The sequence below is a fragment of the Onychostoma macrolepis genome, chromosome 05 (genome assembly GCF_012432095.1).
Source record: "Onychostoma macrolepis isolate SWU-2019 chromosome 05, ASM1243209v1, whole genome shotgun sequence".
Classification (NCBI taxonomy): Eukaryota; Metazoa; Chordata; class Actinopteri; order Cypriniformes; family Cyprinidae; genus Onychostoma; species Onychostoma macrolepis.
In genome coordinates, this window is record NC_081159.1 from 36,250,440 (window position 1) to 36,276,372 (window position 25,933).

Below are 25,933 nucleotides of genomic sequence, written 5' to 3' on the forward strand. Positions count from 1 at the left end.
GACAGTTTCATTAATAATGTATAGGGTACATTCAGGCGGGGTGTTTTTGTGAGGGTCGTCTGTTCTCTATCTGTATTCTAGACATGCAGTGTACCAAATGAAGCCCTAAGGTAAGAAGGTAAAACCCAGTGTGAAAACACAGACAGAGGGAGACCACCTCCAGTGGGCCACCTGATTCTATAGCCGGCGGTTTGATAAGCAGCACACAAGAATGAAAAGACGAATCAATGGTGGTCTGTTAGTGCCCTGAAGGCAGTTCCCTGAAACAGACACAACATTTCACATGCAGCGAGAGCAGTCACTCTAAATGATTATGCAAAGGCGAGGCGACGCACAGAGCATGCAGAATCACCGCTGTGGCCTGCTGAGTCCGGTCGGCCACGAGATCTCTGGACTGTGATGGGTGCGCAGGAGCTAATGAGCAACAGATGTAAACAACAGCTTCTGTGCCGGGTTTGTGCTTTTTAAAATGGGCCGAGAGATCACTAATGTAGCTAAGTTAAAAACAAGACAGAAGCTGACAAACAAATAGCTTACAAATGCAAGCAGATATTTTTGGGTTCAGCAGGTTATTTTAAAGCCATGCATAAAAATGCTGACTGAAAGTTCAACTGAAGAAAATGTGAGTGATGTTTGTCCGTGTGAAACTTTGCCCCATGGTGTTGTGGGTGTTTGCCAGGGTATTGCTTTGTGGTTAACGCAGTGGTTGCTAGGTGGTTTATTACTGGCCCAAGTCAAAAGAGGACAATCTCTCAAAGCTTATGGGGCTGGATTCAAGAAAGTCTACTTGTAAACAAAATCTTTCACAACTTCCGTTCCATGCCAATTTAAAAGAAGGAGGAACATTTATTAATGCAAATTCTAAAAAAAAGTATGAATTTAATGTATAAGTCTTTAAGATAAAATAAAAATAAAATTGGTCCTAAAACAGAGCCTTGTGAGACCCCTATAGGGCAGTCAACATGCACTAATTGTGTCTAGATTTATTCTGTAATGGCTATTATTTGAAAGAACCAAATACTTTGATTAACATATTTTGGGAATTGAGGATCTTTCTTTCTTTCTTTCTTTCTTTCTTTCTGTCTGTCTTTCTCTCCATATAATGGAAGTCAAAACTGTTTGATTACCAACATTTAACAAAAGAGAGAGATGGTAACAACAACATGAGGGTGAGTAAATTACAACAGAATGAAATATCCCTTAGTAAAAGCATTAATGAGTTTATTTAACTGTATATTTACCTTAGTACACACCTAGATGGACTATTGATTTTTTTTCCAGGGTAAGAACAGTATGCCATGATATCTTTGATGTGTCATCATAACATTCATGCTCCAGTGTTGTTAGTCATTCTGCAATTACATGCATACTTATGCAGATATATTTGATGACTAAACATTGCACAAGATCTGTATGATCAAGACCTTGTAAAATATTGTTAGATCCGCATATTGTGCAACCTGAACACCTTGTTTAACTTCCTCATTTCTTCTCCCAGTAAACATCTCAGTAATCTCTCTACACCTACGTGTTCACACTGTATGACTTCAAACTCATTATCTGAGTGTACCGCGGTGAGACTGTAACCTATAGAGCAATCGTTATCCTGGCATGCAAGTGTTCGCGCAACGTGACTGGCACATATGCTAATTTAATGAAAGCCACCCTGTGTTATTTCCTCATTTAAATATGCTTAACACAAAATCTGCTTTTTAACATGTGCTAGTGTTAACACTGCTCCCTTTGCAATGAAACTTGTGATAACTTTAAATCCTGCTTATAGAAACTGATAAAGCTATCAATGTATTTATGTTTCGCTGGCATGCGTTAATTTTTCCTTACATTTAGATTCTTACATTCTTACATTCCTTACATTCACTCATGCATCTGTTTTTTGAAGCCAGCTTCTGCACCTGAAGCACAGCACAAGGATCTAACATCTTTGATCGACCCTTGCGAGGCCTGTTAATTATTAAATAACTTACTGAATTGAATACTGAATTTTTCACTATATATTTCAACTATATCATCATGCATCTGTAAAACCTAAAAATATGAATTCTGGTATCTTAAGATTTTTTTGTATGTTTTGTATATTTTATTATTATTATTATTATTGAATTTCACCTCTGCTGTAGTTTGTTTATTTCTAATAATCCTGACATTGTATACTACATTTTGTTGGCTATGTGACATATTGTTCCTATTCTTCCATGCTGATGGTTGTGCTGCAGAGCTGGAGTGGAGCGGATCTCCTGTCGAAGAACATCTCCAAAGCGCCATGAACCATCTGACTAGTAAGTAAAACCTCAAACATTCAAAAGTTTATCAAATATTCAAAAAAAAAAAAATCTAATAAATATCAAATATTTCCCAGACAGCAATCAGTGTCGGCCCAGATCTGGCCCACATCTGGCCCGCATGGATTTCACACGGGCCAGGTGTGGGCCGGATCTGGGCCAACACTATGTTGCTGTCTGGGAATCCTGTATGTCCTACAAGGCCATCTTGTTTAACTCTGCTCTGAGGACACTTCATACACAACAACCTGCAGAGGGGTCAATCATAATTAAAAAAAAAGACACAGATGATGATAAAAAAGTTCTTTGAAATTAAAATTAACAACGGTAAGACGGAACCAGAGTACTGTGAACGCACCTCTCTTCAAACGTGAACGGTCTATATGTATATTATTTTCTAAACTTTAAATGTAGTGAAGTTTTTGTTCAAGCAGACTTTGTTGCTTGTGGAAACCTCACGCGAGCCTGAAAGATACTTAAAACTTAAAATATTATTTGCACTCTTGAAGACTGTTCACCAAAGACTAAATTTCAGTCCAGCAGAATTGCACACTTCACCACTGAGGCCAAAATGAGCATTGTGAATGTAAGAGCCTCACACTTCATTGTTTGTTTGAATTGTATTTCAGGGCAGTTCGTGAAGACGGATAACCTGGACAGAAGTCAGTTCAAGATCCAGCCTCCACACCAGACTTCTCACTCACAAGGATTGCTGTCTACTAGATATTATGTGTACTCTTCAGGCTAAGGTTCATACATATATTATTCAGGGACATGAACACTTGAATATTGCAAAAATAGAGAAACTACCTTATTTAAGAATTTTGTGTTAATTGCGTGAACATTAAACAAATATATATTTTTTTACTGTTTTTTGTTTTGTTTTCCAAAGCACCTAAAAGCCGATTCACACTGCCATACTCCAACAGGGTGAACACACTGACCAAGCAAAACAAATAAGCATGCTTTTTTTAATAGTTTTTTATAGTTTTTGTGAAAGTGTGAACTGACCATAATGTTGTATGTTAGGTGTGAGATTCATTCAACTTGGTTTGCTGATTAAACATGATTAAATATTTGTTCAGAATATTGTCGTTGTTGTGACTATTTATCTGGGAGGGGTGTGTATCAAGTGGTTTGGTTATGGTTTTGTTGAGGCTGACATGTGGAACTCATCTGGTCCAGCGTATAGGACCCCCAGACAGCAAGCAGTGTCGGCCCAGATCCGGCCTACATCTGGCCCGCATGGATTTCACGCGGGCCGGATCTGGGCCAACACTATGTTGCTGTCTGGGCCAGAATAGGGCCAGCTATGGTCATACAGGTATGGTCCCACGTAGCACTTTTTCTCTGGCCCAGCTACGGCCCACATAGCAATTTTTCTCTGGTCATTGCGAAATGTGGGCCATGCAAAAGCTGATTGTGTGGGCCGGAGCTGGGCCAGAGAAAAATTGCTATGTGGGCAAGTGAAACCTGTCTTGGAAAACCTCTGTATGACCCTGGCCACTGTACTGTAACTCAGTTTTAGGTTGTTACTTATCTTCTTATAGCCTAGGTCATGTTTGTGGAGAGCAACAATTCTAATTCCCAAATCCTCAGAGAGTTCTTTGCCATGAGGTGCCATGTTGAACATCCAGTGGTCAGTATGAGAGAATTGTACTCAAATCACCAAATTTTAACTGCTGTAATATAAGATACACAAATTTGTACGGTCCTGTCAAGCAGACAAAAACATGATGAATAGGACATGTGGCTTTGCATGGTTAAACGACGTGTAGCTGTTTTCACTTAGGATGTACTCACTTTTGTTGCCAGCTTTTTTGACAATAATGGCTGTATGTTGAGTTATTTTCGAGGACAGTAAATATTTACTGCTATACAAGTTTCACATTGACTACTCTAAAATATATTCAAGTTTCATTTCTATAGAATTGTCCCTTGAGAAGATATACTAAAATGGTTGCCGAAATGTGAGGGGTGTACTAACTTTTGTGAGATACTGTATATATATATATATATATATATATATATATATATATATATATATATATATATATATATATATATATATATATATATATATACCATATCAGTGTGAAAATGGACGACTATTTTCACCAGATTTCAAGTGAAAGTGTTATCAGTGTCTATATCATATACATATATGCACAAGGCTAAAAGCATACTGATACCTCCTTCTAATAACCAGGCATTCTAATAACGAGATATTCTAGAGAATTCTATAGAGTCTAATAACGAGAAATTCTAGATAATTATGTGCTTCCAACCTACAGTAGTTACAACAGCTGGAGCGGGTATTTTGTGCTCCAGCATGACAATGTTCCTGTCCACAAAGCGAGGTCCATAAAGAAAGGATTTACTGAATCTGCTGTGGAATAACTTGACTGGCTTGATGCTTTTGTGTTTGAATGGAAGCAAATCCCCGTAGCCATGCTTCAACATGTAGTGGAAAGCCTGAAAAGCCAGAAGGGTGGAAGCTGTGTGTTTATTTTCTATATTTCTATATTGTTGAACATAAGCATATCGCTGGTCTGGGAAATGAGACGTACGATCAGCCTCATTTGCGTCTGCTCAGAAATTATGTCTTGATGACTTTAAGCATTAATTTCAACACATTCTCACTCCCAACCTGCCAGATACAGTGTTGCCAAATGCTTTCAATTGAAAGTAGCTAAAACTGGTAGCTAAATGTCACTAGATGACATCATAATGGCAAATTCACCGATCTATATAAAGATGAATATAGATCAGTGGGCAAGATAAAAACTTAGAAAAGGTTTGTCCAAGAAGTTGCTATATTTGTCCCTAAAATTTTGAAAAAAGTCTCTAAAGTGGTGGGGAAGTAGCTAAATCTAGCTAAAAAAAGTATAAATTGGCAACACTGGCCAGATACTGAAAGAGCACAGTTTATGCGCATGTGACATGGAAGATTTTTATATAATGCTGTTATAATGATTTTTAATGTTCCCTTTCAGTTTGTCACTCCGAGTCACGTCGGTGACCGACGAATTGAGATCTTACTAGAGATACTAATCCATTTTGAGTGTAACTAAACGAGCCAATGGACATTGGCATGCGGTATTTTGCATCTGGTTGCCACACCCCCCAGCGCGGGTATAAGAGGCAGCAGGTGCACCGCATTAATTCATCTTTTCGCTTCGGAGCCGAGCGGTGGTGCATCACTACTGCTCTTTCCTCCTTCGAGTGATTGCAAGAAAGACGAGTACGGACGTTACGGCACGGCAGAGGTGGTCATGGTCTCACGGGAGAAAAAAATATAATAATTGTCATCGTGTAGACAGCCAAACCAGGAGTGTGCTGTGGCCAGTTCGCCTGCGTGCTTCAGCACTAAAAGAGCAATCTCTAAAAGAGTAACACGGGTGATTGCGTCTTTTTAAAAATGTCTCATCACTCGTGCTGGGTGTGGTATATTTCCTGGTGCCTCAGGATGGTCACGATCACTGCCTAACGTGTCTGGGCATTCAGCATACTGAAGAAGCTTTCATTCATGTTCTTCTTGTGGGGACATGACCATCTCGGATTTGCATAAAAGACTCCGCTATGTCAAACATGACGGAGTCCCTCTGCCTCTGCCGCAATCCAGCGTTCGCACCGGGCGGCACTGTGTCCGGTGGAGTCAGAGGTGATTTGAGGATCACGGTGAGGGCTTCCTCAAGTAGAGTTCCTCACCCCTCAAGCACTCTGCAGCCGGTGGAGCTGCCGACGGAGCGCGCTGGGCCCTCTGCTGGACAGAGTGCACCACGTTTCCTTCGGTGCCCTCTCTGACGACCAGATGTTGACAAATCCTCCTAGGCCTCCCTCCCTCCCTCTTGGGATTTGGCATTAGTGCTAAGAGCCCTTCAAACTGCCCCCTTCGAGCCTTTGCAGTCAAGTCGAGTTGAAGTTTCTTTCTTTGACTCCCTACTCCTGACTGCATTGGCCTTGAACAAGAGGGTGGGGGACCTGCAGGCATTTTCTGTTAACGAATCTTGCCTTGAGTTTGGGCCGGCTGGCTCCAGTGCAACACTGAAACCCCGGCCCGGCTACGTGCCCAAGGTTCCTTCCACTCCCTTCAGGGACCAGGTGGTGAACCTGCAAGCGCTGCCCCTGGAAGAGGCAGACCCAGCCCTAGCTTTGCTCTGTCCTGTATGCACACTGCGACAGTACATGTATAGAACTTAAGAAATTAACGACATTTTAAAATATCTTTAACAGAAAACCACTATTTTAAGTATAATATTTCATATTATTATTTTTACTGTATTTTTGATCATATAAATTCAGCATTCTTTCAAAAAATAAATTAATATAAAGTCTAATTATTTCAAACATTTGACCGCCAATTTGTAGGCCTACCTATATAAAATAATTCATGTGAAATAGCAAATTCTAATTTTATTATAGCCTAATATATGTCACTTTCCTAATCACAGCACTTGAAAGTGAAAGTCTTCAGATTAACACGGTTCTAGAGTAGCTACGTTTGAGAATGATATTTTAGGTTTACGTGTTTTTTTTTTTTTTTTGTAGCCTATGTTAGTTTTTTTTAAACATTTTCTTAGACAAGTGAAATTACAGAAGAAAGCCCGGATTTACAAACATTCACTTTTATCTTATGTTGTGATGAATAACAGTAGTAGTTTGCATACCTGAAAAATAATGTCTGTTGTTTAACATTTTTTATATCGTAAATAGTTAGCAAATATTACTGAATTGTCTCAACATGTTTAGCTGCTTACATTTTACCTCAGCTCGCATTCAAGTGTCGTGCAGCTTAGCTCTGTGAATGGTAAATACCGCCTTTTACACTTCTACGCTTTTGAGCCGCTGCACTGAGCCGCTGCACTGAGCCGGAGCACGCTACATTAATTAGAATGTTTGACTCAAGTGGGCCGCTTGGGCCGTTCGTCTGGGCCTATGGACCAATATAGGCTACGTAGGCAACATTTACTATAATTCATTCTTTATATATTTTCGGAATGGGCCGGCCCACATTGTACAGCAGCCCACCGGGAAAACAAATCGTGCAAAAGATAAAAAGCCATCATATGCGCTGTTGGTAAGTAAAAACTATTTATTTAGCTATATAAATTGCTTTATATAATTTATTTATTTATATAAATCTGACTGGCCCACATTAAAGAAAATGGTCCGGCCCCTCTGGCATTTGCCAGAATTGCCAGATGGCCAATCAGCCCTGTTCACTAGTTCTATAGCCTGCGTGTCGAACCGGTTTCCTCCTGTGTTCTCACCTAAAATGGGTAGTGGCACTGAGAAGCCTGGTTCAGAGTCAGCTTGCGGTGTCCTTAACGCCTAAATTCTCCAGAGAGTTCCCTACCGGGCTAACCCTGTCGAGTCCTCCAGCACTCCGGTGGCCAGACGTGGCGGAGCGTCCGGCGCTAGAACTTTCAGCCAATGAATTCTTGAAATCTGGTTTGAGGCTAGTGCCCATTTGAGTGACCCTGTTGGGATTCCAAATGTGTATTTCCACAGTACACGTAATAGGGCCGTGTTCCAGTAGGGAACATCTTGGTTATGTATGTAACCCTCACTCCCTGAAGGAGGGAACGGAGACGTCACGTCACGTCCCGTCGCCACAGCCGGGTCACCGGCTTGGCTCCTCAGCGAAAACATGAATTACTGCAGTGCACCTGCTGCCTCTTATACCCGCTCTACAGGGTGTGGCAGCCAGATGCAAAATACAGCATGCCAATGTCTATTGGCTCGTTTAGTTACACTCGAAGTGGATTGGTCTCTCTGGCGAGATCCCAATTCGTTAGTCACCAATGTGACGTCTCTATTCCCTCCTTCAGGGAACGAGGATTACATTCGTAACCGAGCCGTTTTTTAAGAGGTTTCTTATGCTCTTTGCGGCTGCATTTATTTAATCAAAAAATACAGAAGAACGAAACAATAATATTATGAAACATTATTGTTACTTAAAGTATATTAAAAAATAAATCCATTATTTTAAGATATTATTTATTCCTGTGATGCAAAGCTATCTTCAGTGTGACACAATCCTTCAAAATCATTCTAATATGCTAATGTATTATCAATGTTGTGCTGCTTAATTTATTTATTTATATAACTTAATATTTTTTTAAGGAATCTGTGATGAATAAGAACTTTAAAAGAACAGCATTTATTCAATATATAAATATTGTGTAACAATATATGCCACCATTTAAAAGTTTGGGGGCAATAATTATTGTTTTCTTTATTTTTTGAAAGAAATCAATATTTTTATTCAGTGATAATAAAGAGATATATTGCTAGACAATAAATAGTATACAGCAAATTAGTTTCCAACGTAAAAAAAAAAAAAGGTATAATAGCATATTAGCATGATTTATGAAGGATTATGTAACACTGAAAACTGGGAAAAAAATGGCTTGAGTAATGGCTGATGAAAATTCAGCTTTGCAAGTATTTTCTGATAAATAAATTCTGCCTTACTGTGCAGAAAACATTGAATGAATGAGTGAATGAATGAATAAATAAATAAACAAACAAACTTTCTGGTCCCAAACATTTGAATGGCAATATACAGTGAGGAAAATAAATATTTGAACACCCTGCTATTTTGCAAGTTCTCCCACTTAGAAATCACGGAGGGGTCTGAAATCGTCATCGTAGGTGCATGTCCACTGTGAGAGACATAATCTAAAAAAAAAAATCCAGAAATCACAATGTATGATTTTTTAACTATTTATTTGTATGATACAGCTGCAAATAAGTATTTGAACACCTGTCTATCAGCTAGAATTCTGACCCTCAAAGACCTGTTAGTCTGCCTTTAAAATGTCCACCTCCACTCCATTTATTATCCTAAATTAGATGCACCTGTTTCAGGTCGTTAGCTGCATAAAGACACCTGTCCACCCCATACAATCAGTAAGAATCCAACTACTAACATGGCCAAGACCAAAGAGCTGTCCAAAGACACTAGAGACAAAATTGTACACCTCCACAAGGCTGGAAAGGGCTACGGGAAATTGCCAAGCAGCTTGGTGAAAAAGGTCCACTGTTGGAGCAATCATTAGAAAATGGAAGAAGCTAAACATGACTGTCAATCTCCCTCGGACTGGGGCTCCATGCAAGATCTCACCTCGTGGGGTCTCAATGATCCTAAGAAAGGTGAGAAATCAGCCCAGAACTACACGGGAGGAGCTGGTCAATGACCTGAAAAGAGCTGGGACCACCGTTTCCAAGGTTACTGTTGGTAATACACTAAGGCGTCATGGTTTGAAATCATGCATGGCACGGAAGGTTCCCCTGCTTAAACCAGCACATGTCCAGGCCCGACTTAAGTTTGCCAATGACCATTTGGATGATCCAGAGGAGTCATGGGAGAAAGTCATGTGGTCAGATGAGACCAAAATAGAACTTTTGGTCATAATTCCACTAAACGTGTTTGGAGGAAGAAGAATGATGAGTACCATCCAAGAACACCATCCCTACTGTGAAGCATGGGGTGGTAGCATCATCTTTGGGGGTGTTTTTCTGCACATGGGACAGGGCGACTGCACTGTATTAAGGAGAGGATGACCAGGGCCATGTATTGCGAGATTTTGGGGAACAACCTCCTTCCCTCAGTTAGAGCATTGAAGATGGGTCGAGGCTGGGTCTTCCAACATGACAATGACCGAAGCACACAGCCAGGATAACCAAGGAGTGGCTCTGTAAGAAGCATATCAAGGTTCTGGCGTGGCCTAGCCAGTCTCAGACCTAAACCCAATAGAGAATCTTTGGAGGAGCTCAAACTCCGTGTTTCTCAGCGACAGGCCAGAAACCTGACTGATCTAGAGAAGATCTGTGTGGAGGTGGGCCAAAATCCCTCCTGCAGTGTGTGCAAACCTGGTGAAAAACTACAGGAAACGTTTGACCTCTGTAATTGCAAACAAAGGCTACTGTACCAAATATTAACATTGATTTTCTCAGGTGTTCAAATACTTATTTGCAGCTGTATCATACAAATAAATAGTTAAAAATCATACATTGTGATTTCTGGATTTTTTTAGATTATGTCTCTCACAGTGGACATGCACCTCGATGACAATTTCAGACCCCTCCATGATTTCTAAGTGGGAGAACTTGCAAAATAGCAGGGTGTTCAAATACTTATTTTCCTCACTGTATATGGTTATATTTCAACTCCCAAACAAATGCTTTGTTTGATGAATAGACCTAATTTGAACATTCATTTAGTGAGCATTTTTACCTGTCTGTCTGTCTGTCTATAAGACAGTGTGGCTTTAAAATCCCAGTGGGATGCTGTTAATTGCTCTATAAATTTTAACAATCATTAACTACTGTTCATGTGCAGTCCTGAAATTTAGCTTCTTTGGTCTTACTATGAAATGCAACCTTTTCATATTGGTCAACTCCAAGAGGCTATCAGAACCGTACATGCACTGCACAAATAAAACAGATAGTTTTTTTTTTTTTAGGATATTTTCATGCAGTACGATCATCCACAGGACTATTAAAGGTAACAGTGCTTGTAGGGTCTCATAAATTGGACTTTATTAGCTGCTCACTGGAGTAACAAACATCTGCGAGTGATTCACTCTATGCTACACAGAAATCAATATAGCGTATGAAAGCTGAAGTCTTTCATTCTTTCATGGCTGCCCTTTAGCCTGAATGGCTCATAAAATAAGCTGATCAAAGAAAACTTGAAGCAGATTTGTAGTTTTACGCAGCACACTGCTTTTACTGTGTGCTTTGCGAATAATGCTGGAGCCGCTGTCAGAGAAAACAATGACCACGGTGAGATGAGAATATCAAACATTTACACAACACTGAAAATATCATGAGAATATGTAGATCAAAGCATTTCAAGAACAGTGGCTTTTGCATCTTCACAGTAAAAGGACAGCAGCATAAAAAAAGGCAAATTTTGAAGGAGAGCTTGAACTTGAGCACAAATGTCACTGCCATCACTGGAAATACTACAAAAGCCAAACTCATTAGATAGCATTAGTGTGCTGTCTTTACTTGCCCACTTATTGCAATTTGTTATCTGTTGTTGCAGATTAAATTGCTTTTGCCTTGCACTGTCCATTTTGACTCAGGCAGACATTATTTATTCTTCTGTATACCTAACTACCTGATGACAATATATAAAAAAAATAAAAAAATAATAATATATTACGAAGGCGTTTTAGTGCCACGTTAAAAAATAAATAAATAAAACAACTCTAAGATTACGAGATTAAAGTCAAAATACTGTGAGAATAAAGTCGAAATTACAAGAATAAAGTTGAAATGTTTCGAAAATAAAGTCAAAATATTACAAGAATAAAGTCAAAATGTTTTGAGAATTTAAATCATAGAAATTCAAGTTATAATATTTTGAGAGTATAGCCTATATTACGCATGCAAATGGCCCGCATTGAGAGCACTGGGAGAGGTTGCCAGACCACCGGAATTGATTTGAATATTGTTGCATCCAAGCGGCCGCATCATTTTACTGGGATGTCTATTTTAAGGACTTAATATCTTAATAGCTTAATATCAAGAATATGATATTTATTAACAGACTGAACAGGAACAACTGTTTATCTTAACATCAGCTCACACACTCAATCGACATTCATTTGGGGGGCGCTGTAGCTCTCTTAGTTAACCCTTTTTTAATACACTACAAATATATTTGGGATTATTAGCAGAAATCATACCATGTGTCATACTCAAGGGGACAGTATGCTTGGAAATAATATTTAATGTCTTCCATAGCATTCGTTATTTGTTGTGCGCCAGCCACCCAATAGTAATAGCTTAAGCTTTGTGCTTTTAGTGCTTTTAATATAAAACAAAGTCTCAGCTTTCAAAATCAGTTTTATAGAGAAACACAAATTTATGTGTCTTACAATAATGTGATTTTCAAGATCTTTAATGTGGCGTGACAGATCACTGTATTTATGTGAATAAATTCATTAAATTATGCAAATTACGCAAAAACGTCTGTGGTGTCCAAACATTCATTCCTCACATAGCCTATTTAATTAAATAGCAATAAAACATTCTAAAGGTTGAAGTGGACTCAAATTTGTTAACATACGTTATATTGTTGTCTTTTCTGCTGTAAACTTTAAGTGACTATTCACAAACTGTTTTATTCATGGTATACTTTAAATGAGGACATAATATTAACGTCTTCTATTCATTATTTGTAGCGCGCCAGCCAACCAGTAATAACAACAATTTTGTGCTTTGTTGCTTTTACACACAGCTCAGCTTTCAAATTCTGTCAGTTTTATAACAAAATACAAATTATAAATGTGTTTTTGCTCTTTATTTCAAGTTTATTGCAATATATAAAGTGAAGGAACATCATAAGGCATGAAAAAAAAAACAGTTTAGCCTAATTTATAATGAAAATAATGTCTCGTCATTCATTATTGTAATCGGAAAGATGATTGATTCACATACCGCTCGACAAACACATTATTGCAATATAGCCTACATATTGTTTGCATTTCGCTATAAAACTGACAGATTTGGAAAACTGAGATTTGGAATATCTCCCAGTGCTCCCAATCTGGGCCATTCACATGAGCAAAAGGCTAGAATAGCCTATCTCAAAATATTATAACTATAATCTTTATTTCAACTTTATTCTTAAAACATTTCGACTTTATTCTCGTAATATTTCGACTTTAATCTCATGCACAGATCAAGCACCATTTTAAAGAGACAACAGCCCAAAACTGTTCTAAACAGGAGATTTACTTTTTCACCGGAGGAATCTGATTTATTTATTTAGGAATCGTATTTTAGCTGGAAGCAATGGTTTGAAGTTTTAAAAAAGTCTTAATGATGGATTTGTTTCTTACAAATACACAGCTTTTGGTCTCACAATAAATTAATTGATGGACTGGAGTGGTGTGGATTACTTGTGGATTATTGAGATGTTTTTATCAGCTGTCTGGACTCTCATTCTGATTGCATCCATTCACTGCAGAGGATCCATTGATGAGAAGTGATGTAATACTAAATTTCTCCACGTGTTTCCATGAAAAAAAATAAAAATAAATTCACATCTTGGATGGATCTTTGTTAATCTTTTAAATCAAAGCTTTGTCAAAGCTCTTGGTTTGCAGAGGACCAAAGCAAAGGCCTGGAATTGCTCAGCTTATTACCCACTGAAATCCTAAAACTGTCTGGAAAATACTGACAAAATGAGTGAATATTTTGGTAGCACATGTTTTGGAAAATACAACCGTAGTAAAGTGTTTTCTATGGCCACCGATGACATTTGTAAACCTCTCTACTGGCAGTTTGGTCCACTCTTTTGCAAACTGCTATTTGAAGGGTGCCCTCCACCAACTGCTGTTTTCTGATCTCTACACTTCTGAGCACTCCAGTGTTTGTTCTTCAGCCATCTCTAGGTATTTTAAAGCTTAAGGTCAATCTTCTGCTGGAATATGACCTTCAATGGAGACACAACACTGCATAATGCCAAGGTCATCTCCTGATTTAATGATGCACTGCTCATATTCGAGACACTCAAAAAATATGAAACTTTTAGTAAAGTATTTCACATGCCCTAGAATAAACATCTGATCACAACCTTGCCTTCTAGGGGATTTCTGATATTGTGTGATCAGAAATTACATGTATGTATGTATGTATGTATGTATGTATGTACACTGAACAAAATTATAAACGCAAAACGTTTGTTTTTGCCCCCATTTTTCATGAGCTGAACTCAAAGATCTAAGACTTTTTCTATGAACACAAAAGGCCTATTTCTCTCAAATATTGTTCACAAATCTGTCTAAATCTGTGTTAGTGAGCACTTCTCCTTTGCTGAGATAATCCATCCATCTCACAGGTGTGACATATCAAGATGCTGATTAGACATCATGATTATTGCACAGGTGAGCCTTAGGCTGGCCACAATAAAAGGCCACTCTAAAATGTGCAGTTTTATCACACAGCACAATGCCACAGATGTCACAAGTTTTGAGGGAGCGTGCAATTGGCATGCTGACTGCAGGAATGTCCACCAGAGCTGTTGCCCATGAATTGAATGTTCATTTCTCTACCATAAGCCGTCTCCAAAGGCGTTGCAGACCACGTGTAACCACACCAGCCCAGGACCTCCACATACAGCATCTTCACCTCCAAGATCGTCTGAGACCAGCCAGCTGGACAGCTGCTGCAGCAATCGGTTTGCATAACCAAATAATTTCTGCAGAAACTGTCAGAAACCGTCTCAGGGAGACTGCATGCTCGTCGTCCTCATCGGGGTCTCGACCTGACTGCAGTTCGTTGTTGTAACTGACTTGAGTGGGCAAATGCTCACATTCGATGGCGTCTGGCACTTTAGAGAGGTGTTCTCTTCACGGATGAATCCCGGTTTTCACTGTACAGGGCAGATGGCAGATGGCGTGTATGGCGTCGTGTGGGTGAGCAGTTTGCTGATGTGAACGTTGTGTGGATCGAGTGGCCCATGGTACCGGTGGGGTCATAGTATGGGCAGGCATATGTTATGGACAATGAACACAGGTGCATTTTATTGATGGCATTTTGAATGCACAGAGATACCATGACGAGATCCTGAGGCCCATTGTTGTGCCATTCATCCACGACCATCACCTCATGTTGCAGCATGATAATGCATGGCCCCATGTTGCAAGGATCTGTACACAATTCCTGGAAGCTGAAAACATCCCAGTTCTTGCATGGCAAGCATACTCACTGGACATGTCATCCATTGATCATGTTTGGGATGCTCTGGATCGGCGTATACGACAGCGTGTTCCAGTTCCTGCCAATATCCAGCATACGAATGCATCTTTATCAAAATAAAGTGTTACCAGTTTTTTTTTTTTTTTACTTGCAAATACACATTAAATTATGGAAGCTTGTTTCCACCAGAGAATAGAATAGAATAGAATAGAATAGAATAGAATAGAATAGAATAGAATAATAAAATAAAATAAAATAAAATAAAATAAAATAAAATAAAATAAAATAAAATAAAATAAAATAAAATAAAACACAACTGTTTTATACTGTAAATGGAGAACTGTACAACATAAACTCACAAATCTAAGAAAAAAAAATCTGAATTGTGAGATGTAAACAAGGAATTATTGGGAAAATCAGAATTTATATCTCACAGTTCTGACTCTTTTCTCAGAACTGTGAGTTTATATTAGAATTGTGAGAAGAAAAAGTCGAAGAATTACGGGATAAAAAATCTAAATTACCGGGCTTCCGTATTGAATTGATCAAAAGTGATGGAAAGTTGTTCATAAAGTCTATTTATCAAAAATCATACAGACCCTTGCTTATCAGGATACAAAATAAATTGGAGCAAATCTGCTTTAGTGCCAATTAACAATGTTAAAGTTAATTCTTCTATTCCCTCATTTATTCCTATTAAGGAATCTTTCATCTATTTGGGCATTACAATACATAAAAACATCCATAAGACTGCCAGAGACAATTTTAATAGTATTCTAGTTAAGGTCAAAAATGACATTCAAAGATGGAAGGATCTTAAAGTCTCTCTTCAAGGAAGAATCTCCACAGTTAAGATTAATTTGTTACCTCGGTTTAACTTTCTTTTCTCTATGCTACCACTTTCTCCCCCTCCAGGTTACTTTAAGGAGATCAACTCTATAATTTATAATTTTATCTGGAATGATAAATGCCCCAAAATCAAACTTACTACATTACAACATCCTAATCGCGCAGGAGGACTGGCTGTACCAAATTTTGAATTATATTATTGGTCGTTCCAGCTTAAGGATCTTCATAATTGGATTGATCCTCAATTGAAAGTTTCATGGAGAATGATTGAAGCTGACAAGGTTAAACCAAATAGACTCCAAGATATGTTATTTACTGGCACAGGGAAAAAAGGTGATAATTATAAATTTGTTCCGGTTGTGGCTAATTCTGTTAAAATCGAACATTGAATTGAACGTCTGATAGGAGGACCCTTCAAATTTTGTAACAGTACACTTTTATGGCACAATTTTAATTTTGTATGCGGAAATCATCCATTTGTCCAACCCTCTTGGTCTTCTTTAGGCGTAAACACTTGCGGTGATATATATGATAACCAGGGCCTCTGTTCATTTCAGACATTAAGAACCAAATTTTGTTTAACAGCATCCGCATATTTTCTTTCTTCAATTACGTTCTGCTCTCAAAGCGTATGGAGTTCCTTGGGCATCTCCCATTTCCTCTCCTCTGATGATTGCACCACCTTCTGGTCGGCCATCTGTTTCCTTAATATATAATATAATTATTGATTGCATTACAAAACCTCTTTCTATTCAATATATTTGGAATCGGGAATTATCTGACCTTAATTTATCTGTCGACTGGGAGAAACCTAACCTCTAACCTCAGCTTAACATCTAAAAACTTGGCTCATCGTCTTATTCACTTCAAAGTCATTCATAGAGCATACATAACTCCTTACAAAAGATTCAAAATGAAACTACAACCAAATTTTAACTTCCATATATGTAATACTGCATCATCAGGTACTTTTCTTCATATGTTTTGGGAGTATCCTATCGTCATTAATTGATGGACACATGTAAACCTGGCTTTATCCTCCTTACTACAAATTGATTGCTTTGCTAATCCAGGTTAATGTCTTCTTAATGATGATTTTGGTCTCTGTATAAGCTTAATACTAAAGAGAATTTTGTTTGCTGGTTTTACAGCTGCGAAGAATACATTAATGCAGAACTGGTTTACACCGCACATGCGTGGAAAAACATACTGGATCCATAGCCTCCTGAAAATAGTGACTTGTGAATGTACAACAGTGCAAATTAATGGGGGCCAAGCCTTCTACTATTGATGCTTGGCAGTGTTTTTCCTTTAACATACTTGATTATATAAAGGAATAACTTTTGTTTTTTTCTCTTCCTTTTGACTGGACTCTTTAAAGTATTGATTATATGTCTGTTGTTTTGTTTTTTTTGTTATTTTGAATGGATGTTGTGTGTAAAAAACAAAAAACAATAAGAAGTTGATGACAAAAAAAAAAATCATGACTTTTGACTTTTGAATGATAATGGTGGTGATCTTCTGTGGAAAGCTTAGGACCATAAAATGTTCATACAATCGCTGCATTTGGTCCGAAATTACAGCAACAGAAAATGGGGTAAAACAAGGGTAAATATTGCCAGTGATTTTACAAGATGGAGGAATTTCATGGAAAGGTTAGGTTTTAATCAATACCGCTAACCTTACATTTTTTCTTGACAGGTAAGCTAAACTTCAAATTAAAAGTATGAATAATATGTTGGAGCTCTTATTAAAATAAGTGTACTTTTACCTATTGAGTTATGCCTTCACTTTTACAGAGCCGTCATTGCTGTGTTTGTGATGTTTGAGTTCGGAGAGGCGTGATGCATGAAAGGGGTTTTCGCAAAGACAACATGCTTTATTTTTGTAGCTCCGGAAGATGATGCTAGCAGCACAGAAACTGCTTACCCTAGCTTTAAAGTAGGGAACAAAAACAAAATGGCGAAATTGTAGCAAACAAAACATTCTCAACAGTGTGCATGACAATAAAAACAACAAAAACTACACGTGTTCCAGTATTGTAGGCTATAAACATTTACTGACCATCAGTTTTGATAAATACTGCCATACTGCAAAAGTGCAACCTAAATCATCCACCTCAGTCACCTCTCATAATCTGAATGGGGGATCAAACCTGAGATAGCAAACAAGTGAGCGTGAACAGAGGCTGAGCGACAGCTCGCTGGCAGAAGAGCACTGCTCAACACCTTCAATCTGTCACTGCCTTGACAGAATTACAGTTAATGATGCTCATTGAAAATGCCAGCGCTCCTCTGGCCACTCACAAACACACAGACAGATACACCTTGTTTTCATGAAGAGGATGGATGCTCATTTTTAGCCGCTCCAGTTCTGTTCTCCTGTGTCTGAGTGATGTCAGTCAGTGTGTGTAACTCTGGAGGCGGATTGAGGATTAATGTGAAGGTGTGTGTGAAATGTCTTCTGGAAAACACACTCCACTGGAGATGATGTCTTGCAGATGCTTATTATTGTAGACTTGTAGACTTCTTTTGCACCTGACTGTTGAACTCCATTGAAGAAGTTCAACGACTTCAGGAAATACTACAATACTGATTTGTTTGTATTTATGTATGTATGTATTCATTCATTCAAATTTATTTTATTTTATTTTATTTTAATTTATTTTTTCATTTTAGTTTAGTTTAGTTTAGTTTAGTTTAGTTGCCCAGTCAGAATCATTGCATTGTCACATAACCACAAATCAAGAAGATATATAAGCTTGTATGATTTGCTCACAGATTTAGTTGCAGCAAAGTGCGTGAATGGTCGCATGAAAGAAAACAGACTGGCTGTATTACACTTTTATTTCAGCAAATATCTCAATAGAGATGGCTAAACTCCACCTTACATATTTGCATGTGTTTTAAGCTCATCATTGCTTTTTCCATAATGTAGAGCGAGCGTGTACAAATGGTTGCCATGTTGAGAATATTACGTAAAACACTGGGCAGAAAATGTATCCATTTCAGAGATAAACTCTAAGGCATTTAAACTCTTGAAATCTGGCAACCACAACTATGATAGCTTGTGGAGGATTTTTACCAATTCAAGATAAAGTAAATGAAAATGAAACATTTAGGATAAATAACCAACAGGCAAATATCCCAGATAACATTGCATACTAAACTGAGAAAAGCAGAAATTGTGATAACGATTCATTGTGCAGCCTTGCATGTACAATGATAAGTAACCAAAGCATCTGGTTAGTTTAAAGTGCCGCAAAGCATTAAACTATTAAAAAAGAAAGAAAAGGAAAGAAAAGTAGTAATATTACCAGCTTACAGCTGAGAAAATGTAATACTGTTTTACAGTATCAAAGCCATTTTTGTTGAAGACAAGCTTATGTTTGTATGAGTGTTTGTCTGGTGGAGACAGAGAAAGAGAGAGAGAGAGAGAGAGAGAGTAATTTTGGAAAAATCAATCAAATTGTCATTTTTATCATGTTTAATATGTATTTTGCTGCGGTAGGCTGTGCGGCTTTTTGAAATAGCTGAATCAAACTACCATAAAGTTGTGTGGTTATAGAAAATGTTCATACTGTAAATGCTCAAATGCTCAAAATTTAAAAATGTTTTTAAAAAGTTCATAATGTAATTAAGAAATATATTACATAATAAACTCACCAAAAACAGTGTCTAATAGATATACATAGATATAATTGTATTACTACTATTGTTATTTTCATTATTAGACTTCAACTTAAAAACATAAGATCAGTTGCTGCATTATTTTTTTTTTAAACTAATTTGCAAAAAGTAATTTTACTCCTCTATTATTACTTTGAGTTAGTTTTCTGTTTTTATTTTTATTTTAAAGTTTTAGTAATTTTGTTGTGTGTTTTTGTCAATTGTATTGCAAACATATTTATATTATATACAGTTATATTTATAACTTTATAACTTTTTAGTTAATAATAATAACCCTGTAACTTGAAAAAGTTGGTTGACGTTGAATTTGGTTTAATTATTTTGATGAGTTAAAGTAATGGAAAAACTTGCTAGCATGACTTGAAATATATGTTAGCATGATCATGTAATGATTTCTAGATATTTTATTTGATTGATTGATTGATTGATTGATTTTATTTTTTATTTTTTATTTTTTTACAGTGTTGGAGATTGTTAACACATCAGTCCAAATCTCTCACAAGTGTTCAGTTGAGTTTAGATCTGGTGAATGCAAAGGCCATAACATCTGATTCACATCGATTTCATACTCATCAAAGCATTCAGTGACGCTCTTGCCCCTTGGATGTGAGCATTGAGACCTTCATTATTTTGAGGCAATGCATTCGAATGAATGTCTTGAACTTATTAGGTTTGACACTGTATGGACTGCATACACACATCTGTGAGGAAGAGAGAATGCTTTCTGACTGAAAATGCAGAATAGGAGAGGATGATGTTTATTTATTTTGCCAAGTGGAAACTGGTTTGGTTCTGATGCAATAACGGATATTGAGCTGCTTGTCTTTATTTTTCTCCTCTCTCTGCTGTTCATGGAAAGCTTGTGGATGCTGTTTTGAGTGCACTGTAAAAATTGATTGTGAATTTACAGTATTTTCCTGGCTAGCAGTTGCTGTACTATCACAGTAATTTTAAACTAGTAGTTGCACAATGTATCACAATTAAATGACAAATGTCCACTGTGACACTGAGGAGGAACAGAAAGAGATGTGACAACAGCATTGCAAACCATTTTTCCAGATTGCAAATTATGTTTCAGACAGCCAGTTGTGCTGAACAATGATTTAAGGGATAAGTAAGTAAGTAAGTGAATAAATACATATTACCACAAAACAGTATTTATTTATTTATTTATTTATTTAATGCATTGATTTTACATAAAAATTCTAAACACTGAAGAAAAAAAAGAAAAAAGAAAGAAAGAAAGAAAATTCCTGGCATTATTTAAGCGTGTTATATCCTTTTTTATTATTATTTAAGCATGCTATATCTTTTTTTTTTTTTTTTTTTTTTGGAGAACTGTTCTGCTCTCATTCATAGTCTCATCTAAGAGCAATGGCCTTCCAGAGCACTGGTGTGTGATGAATCTATTGCATTTGTATGCATAGAAAGTGTAAAAAGTGTATAATGTGTGTTTTGTACAGATGTGTGTATGTTCAGTACTCACCATGACGGAGATATGCAGCAGGTGCATGTGTTCGTGCAGGACACGTGGTGGTTCCCGGACGGTGGGCTGCGTGACCTGCGACTGCTGCTCGGAGCTGCTCATGGACACGTGGAAGTACAGCGTCCCATTCTCCAGCCACTGCTGCTTCCAGTGCACCTGTGAGATGTCTGGCCCTGTCCCTGACATCTCTTAAAGACACAGACAAAACAGAGGTCAGCTGCGGGCTGGATTTAACTGTCATTAAAATCATGTTACAATGTGTAAAAAAAAAAAAAAAATCATGATGGTAAAAACAGGCCTGATTAAATGTTGATGTGTGTTGATTGTTTTTGAGACTGTATATGGAGTCATAGTGTTATGAGCTCGTCCTGTGTATAACATATAAACACCACTGGTCAAAAGTTTGGAATAATTCAGGTTTTTCTATGGTTCTGAAAGACATCTCTTTCGCTCACCAAGGCTGCATATTATTTGATAATAATAATGATAATGATAATGATATTATTATTATTATTATTATTAATGATAATAATAATAATAATGTGAAACAGTACAATTTAAAATAACAATTTTCCATTTTAATATAAATAATTCTAATATGCTGATTCGGTGCCCAATTATTAATGATCAATTATTAATACAATTTTTTATCATCATGGTTGAAAGCAGCTTTTGCTTCTTGATGTATTTGTGAAAACTATACTTTTTCAGGATTATTTGATAAATAAGAAGTTCAAAAGAACAATATTTATTATTATTATTATTATTATTATTATTATTATTATTATTATATTTTCTACTTACTTCAGACTTGTGAATTGTGCACAGTTTCCAAAAAAAAAAAAACGCTTTGAAAACTGATAATTATCAGAAATGTTTCTTGAAAAGCAAATCAGCATATTAGAATGATTTCTGAAGGATCATGTGACACTGAAGACTGGAATAAAGATGCTTAAAATCCAGCTTTTATTGTAGAAATAAATTAAATTTGAACAGATATTCACATATAAAACATTTATTTTGAATTGTAATCATATTTTATGATACTCCTGATTTTACTGTATTTTAAAACAAATATATATAGTCTTGATGAGCAGAAGAACTTCTTAAAAAAAAAAAAAAAAAACACATTCTACCAAAACCCTAATTATTTCAAATATGTTTTGTATACAGTATAATATAATATATACAGCTTTTGGACTGATCAGACACATATATTCATTATATTTAACAAATAATCTCTTATGCACCCTCAACCAACCAAAGGGCCAAATATGAGGGTCTGTGGACCCTTTCCCTGAAATGCATGCAACACCTAAGAAAGGCAGAACAGGCCTCTGGTTCCATGGCAACCCATCAGATAACACTAGTTTTATTGCTCAAAGGAATGCAAGCAGAGCAACTATCACTACCTTTTTCCTATAGAAAAAAACATTATGCCATAAAAATGGACTCTTCTCTAATTAATTCATAGAAAACATAAAATAATATCAGGTCATTGTGTATATTATTACTGTTCTTGTATATGTTCTTGTGTATTGTATACTGTCTTATGCATGCTTACGATAGATCACTAGTTAAGATCACCTCACACATACCATGTTTTGTCTCTATCAATTCGTCTTCGGATGAACTAATTGAGAGTGAATATTACATGTTGATACCTATGCAACATATTAGTATTCTAAGAATCTTTAATAGTTTGTATATCAACTTCAATCCAGTTCATATGCAAATTATCATGCTCTCAGACAAAGGGTCATAACCCCCAGTATTTCCAAACTCCCTTTTGGAAATTCAGCCTTTCCCATTGGTCAAGCCCATCTTGAGAGGCGTGACTCTTCTCAGACCTTAAAGGGCTCACGCACAGTTCCGAATATTCTCATCTGCAAAAGCTCTTCTGCTAAATCTCCGGATTGCTGCCCGTGTGGAGAGCCTGAGCCGGTACTGGCGTGCCCGGTGGGCTCCAACATATCCCAGTCTGCGGTTCTTTTCAGATACTGAGAAGATGAGGATGTGAGCTAGAACACTTCTGGACCCTTAAGTTTTTGTGCCAGGCCTTGCAGCCTTGACTTTCCATTCAAACAAAGGTCCTCGGACCTCAGATGATCTCTTTCTTAGCTCTTTTTCACTTTCTACCTGGGAAGGAACTCCCAATCACCACTGAGCCAGAATAACATCTGTTGGAATTCATCATTCTTCAACCCGGAAAAGGACGTGATCGCGAGTCCAAAACCTTGAAACCATCAAGACTTTTCATCCGAGATTGCATTCCGGACACTCGCCAACGACCAAGGAAGTGCAAGTATTGTACATCTAACTAAACTAAACAGAGGTTTAGTATAAGTTATAGACCCCGTTATAAATGGCGCTGATGGTTTTACTCAGGTGGTTAACTGACTCTATCCATAACTGCATTCTGGTTTCTCTGTTGGCTTCATTCATCCACTTTAGCTCCCCTTTTGTATATACACATGAGTGTATGTATGTTTGTTTGTTTGTTTAGATTAGTTATGTGTGTTAGTTAATAAAAGTTGTGTGCACAAATTACATGAGTTTCTGGTTCTGCCTTGCAAATTAATGTCCCTTTACAATGTTTGATCCTTACTACATGCTCTAATGCATTAATACTTAGGAAAGTATTTTCTGTGGCCACGAAAATATCCTTTCTTAGAGTTGATATGAACTTACACTGAATGTTCGCTGGACGAACAGATCAGTTGATGGCAATTTAATTCTGCTACAGTTATTACTGTCAGCCGATATAAATAATTGTAATTAATCATAATTAATTGTAATTATTTATATACATTTCCCTTTTGAGCTGATTTGCTACTTATAATATAATATAATATATGTGTTTCAATATTGTGTCATCCATCATGAAAGGATGGATATGGTGAACCTCTAAGTGTGCCCTTTGGCTTTGGTAGCAAACTCTGACATCAAATGCATTGGAATTATGACATCCATTTTCCCAACTTCAAACAGATTTTCCAAGCATCAAACAGCAGGTAAATGAGCTCACTTTATAACAACACTCTTTTGATTTATCTAACGTTCTTGACATCTTCAAACTGAGGGTGACATTGCTTGAAACTCTGACTTCAATCAGAAGAGCGGTACCTCTAACTTTCTGAGACTTGACAAGTTTCAAGTGTTTATTAGTTCAAGTCCTCAAAGTTACTGAGATAACCACAAGCTCAAAAAAATTCAAACAAAATGCAGACAAAATGAGCTAGTTCTAGTCTTGAAGAAACAGAACACACTGAGATAGACTAAATCTAGAATCAGGTTTCTGAGTCTTCTGGAAAATAACGAAACGTGTCATGGTCCAGTGGTTGATGACTTTATGAAATGGTGTGATGAAGCCTGTTTGCAATTGAATGTGTCCAAGACAAAAGATATGATTATCGACTTTAGAACAAAACCACATTCTTCCCAGGCTACCCTTATTAGGGGTGAGAAGGTAGAATGTGTAGACAGCTATAAATACCTGGGCACCACTATTGATAACAGATTGCGTTTTGATGTGAACAGAGAGGTATTATGTAAAAAGGTACAGCAGCGCTTATACTGTTTAAGAAAATTAAGATCATTTGATGTAGATAGGACAATGATGGAATTGTTCTATAAGTCTTATATTTAGCCGGTGCTGTCCTTTTCTATTAGCTGCTGGTTTGGAAATCTCAGTGTGAAACATAAAAATGCATAAAATAGAATAGTTATATATAATATATATAATAATAATTATAATATAATAATATATATAATAGATTATAGGCAAAGAACAAAGAAGTTTGTCATTTTTGTTTAATAGAAATGTTTTGAGTCGGGCCCAATCTGTGCTCCTAGACAGTGACCATTTTCTGCATCCAGAGTTTTTAATGCTCCCTTCAGGTTCCCGTTATAGACTACCAAAGATGAAAAGTAACCGATACAAATACTCGTTTGTTCCCTGTGCAATTCGGCTGTTAAATGGTCTTTAAGAAATCTGTTAGGTGAAATTTATCGTATTTACTGGATTTTATTGTATTTATGTTTTGGAATGTATTCTATGGGTCTGCTGTGTTTCTGATTTTTGGTTGGTATCATTATGAAATAAATGTTTTTCTCTAATACACATTGGCCAAAATTAACTGCACCCTTTTACTCAATATTTTTTGAAGCCTCCATTTGCCAGTTTAACAGCTCTAAATTTTCTCCTATAATGCCTGATGAGGTTAGAGAACAACTGACAAGAGATCAGAGACCATTCCTTCATCCATAATCACTCCAGACCCTTTAGATTCCCAGCTCCATGTTGGTGCTTCTTCTCTTCAGTTCTCTTCTTCTCTTCACCCCACTCATTTTCTATAGGGTTCAGGTCAGAGGACTGGGACGGCCATAGCAGAAGCTTGGTTTTGTGCTCAGTGACCCATTTTTGTGTCGTTTTTGAGGTTTGTGTTTGGATTATTGTTCGGTTGGAAGATCCAAACATGCTCATTATAAGATTTCTAACAGAGTCAGTCACTTATTGATTTTTTGTCTGTTGGTATTTGATAGAATCCATGACGCCATGTGTCTAAACAAGATGTCCAGGACCTCCAACAGAAATATAGGCCCACAACATCAAAAATACAGCAGTATATTTCATTGTACACATTTTGAGTGTTTGCTGCTAAAAGCTAATTTTTTAGTTGCATCTGACCATAGAAGACAGTCCCATTTGAAGTTCCAGTCGTGTCTGATAACTGAATATGCTGGAGTTTGTTTTTGGATGAGCTAGGATCATTTTTCTTGAAACCCTCCGCTCCGAAACAACATGTGGTGATGTAGGTCCTGTTTGACCGTTTTATTTATTTTTTTATTTTTAAGGTTTTCTGACCCCGAGACTCAACTAT

The 25,933-nt window shown here is 37.1% G+C and overlaps 1 protein-coding gene across 3 annotated transcripts in view; it reads right to left on the minus strand.

Moving 5' to 3' along the window:
- Positions 1-25,933, minus strand: part of LOC131540270 (astrotactin-2-like) — a 588,347-nt gene that overhangs the window by 470,036 nt on the left and 92,378 nt on the right. For all 3 annotated transcript variants that reach the window (XM_058774886.1, XM_058774887.1, XM_058774885.1), the window contains exon 2: positions 21,051-21,238. In XM_058774886.1, coding sequence (XP_058630869.1) covers positions 21,051-21,238 — 188 coding nt within the window. The remainder of the gene's footprint in view (positions 1-21,050; positions 21,239-25,933) is intronic.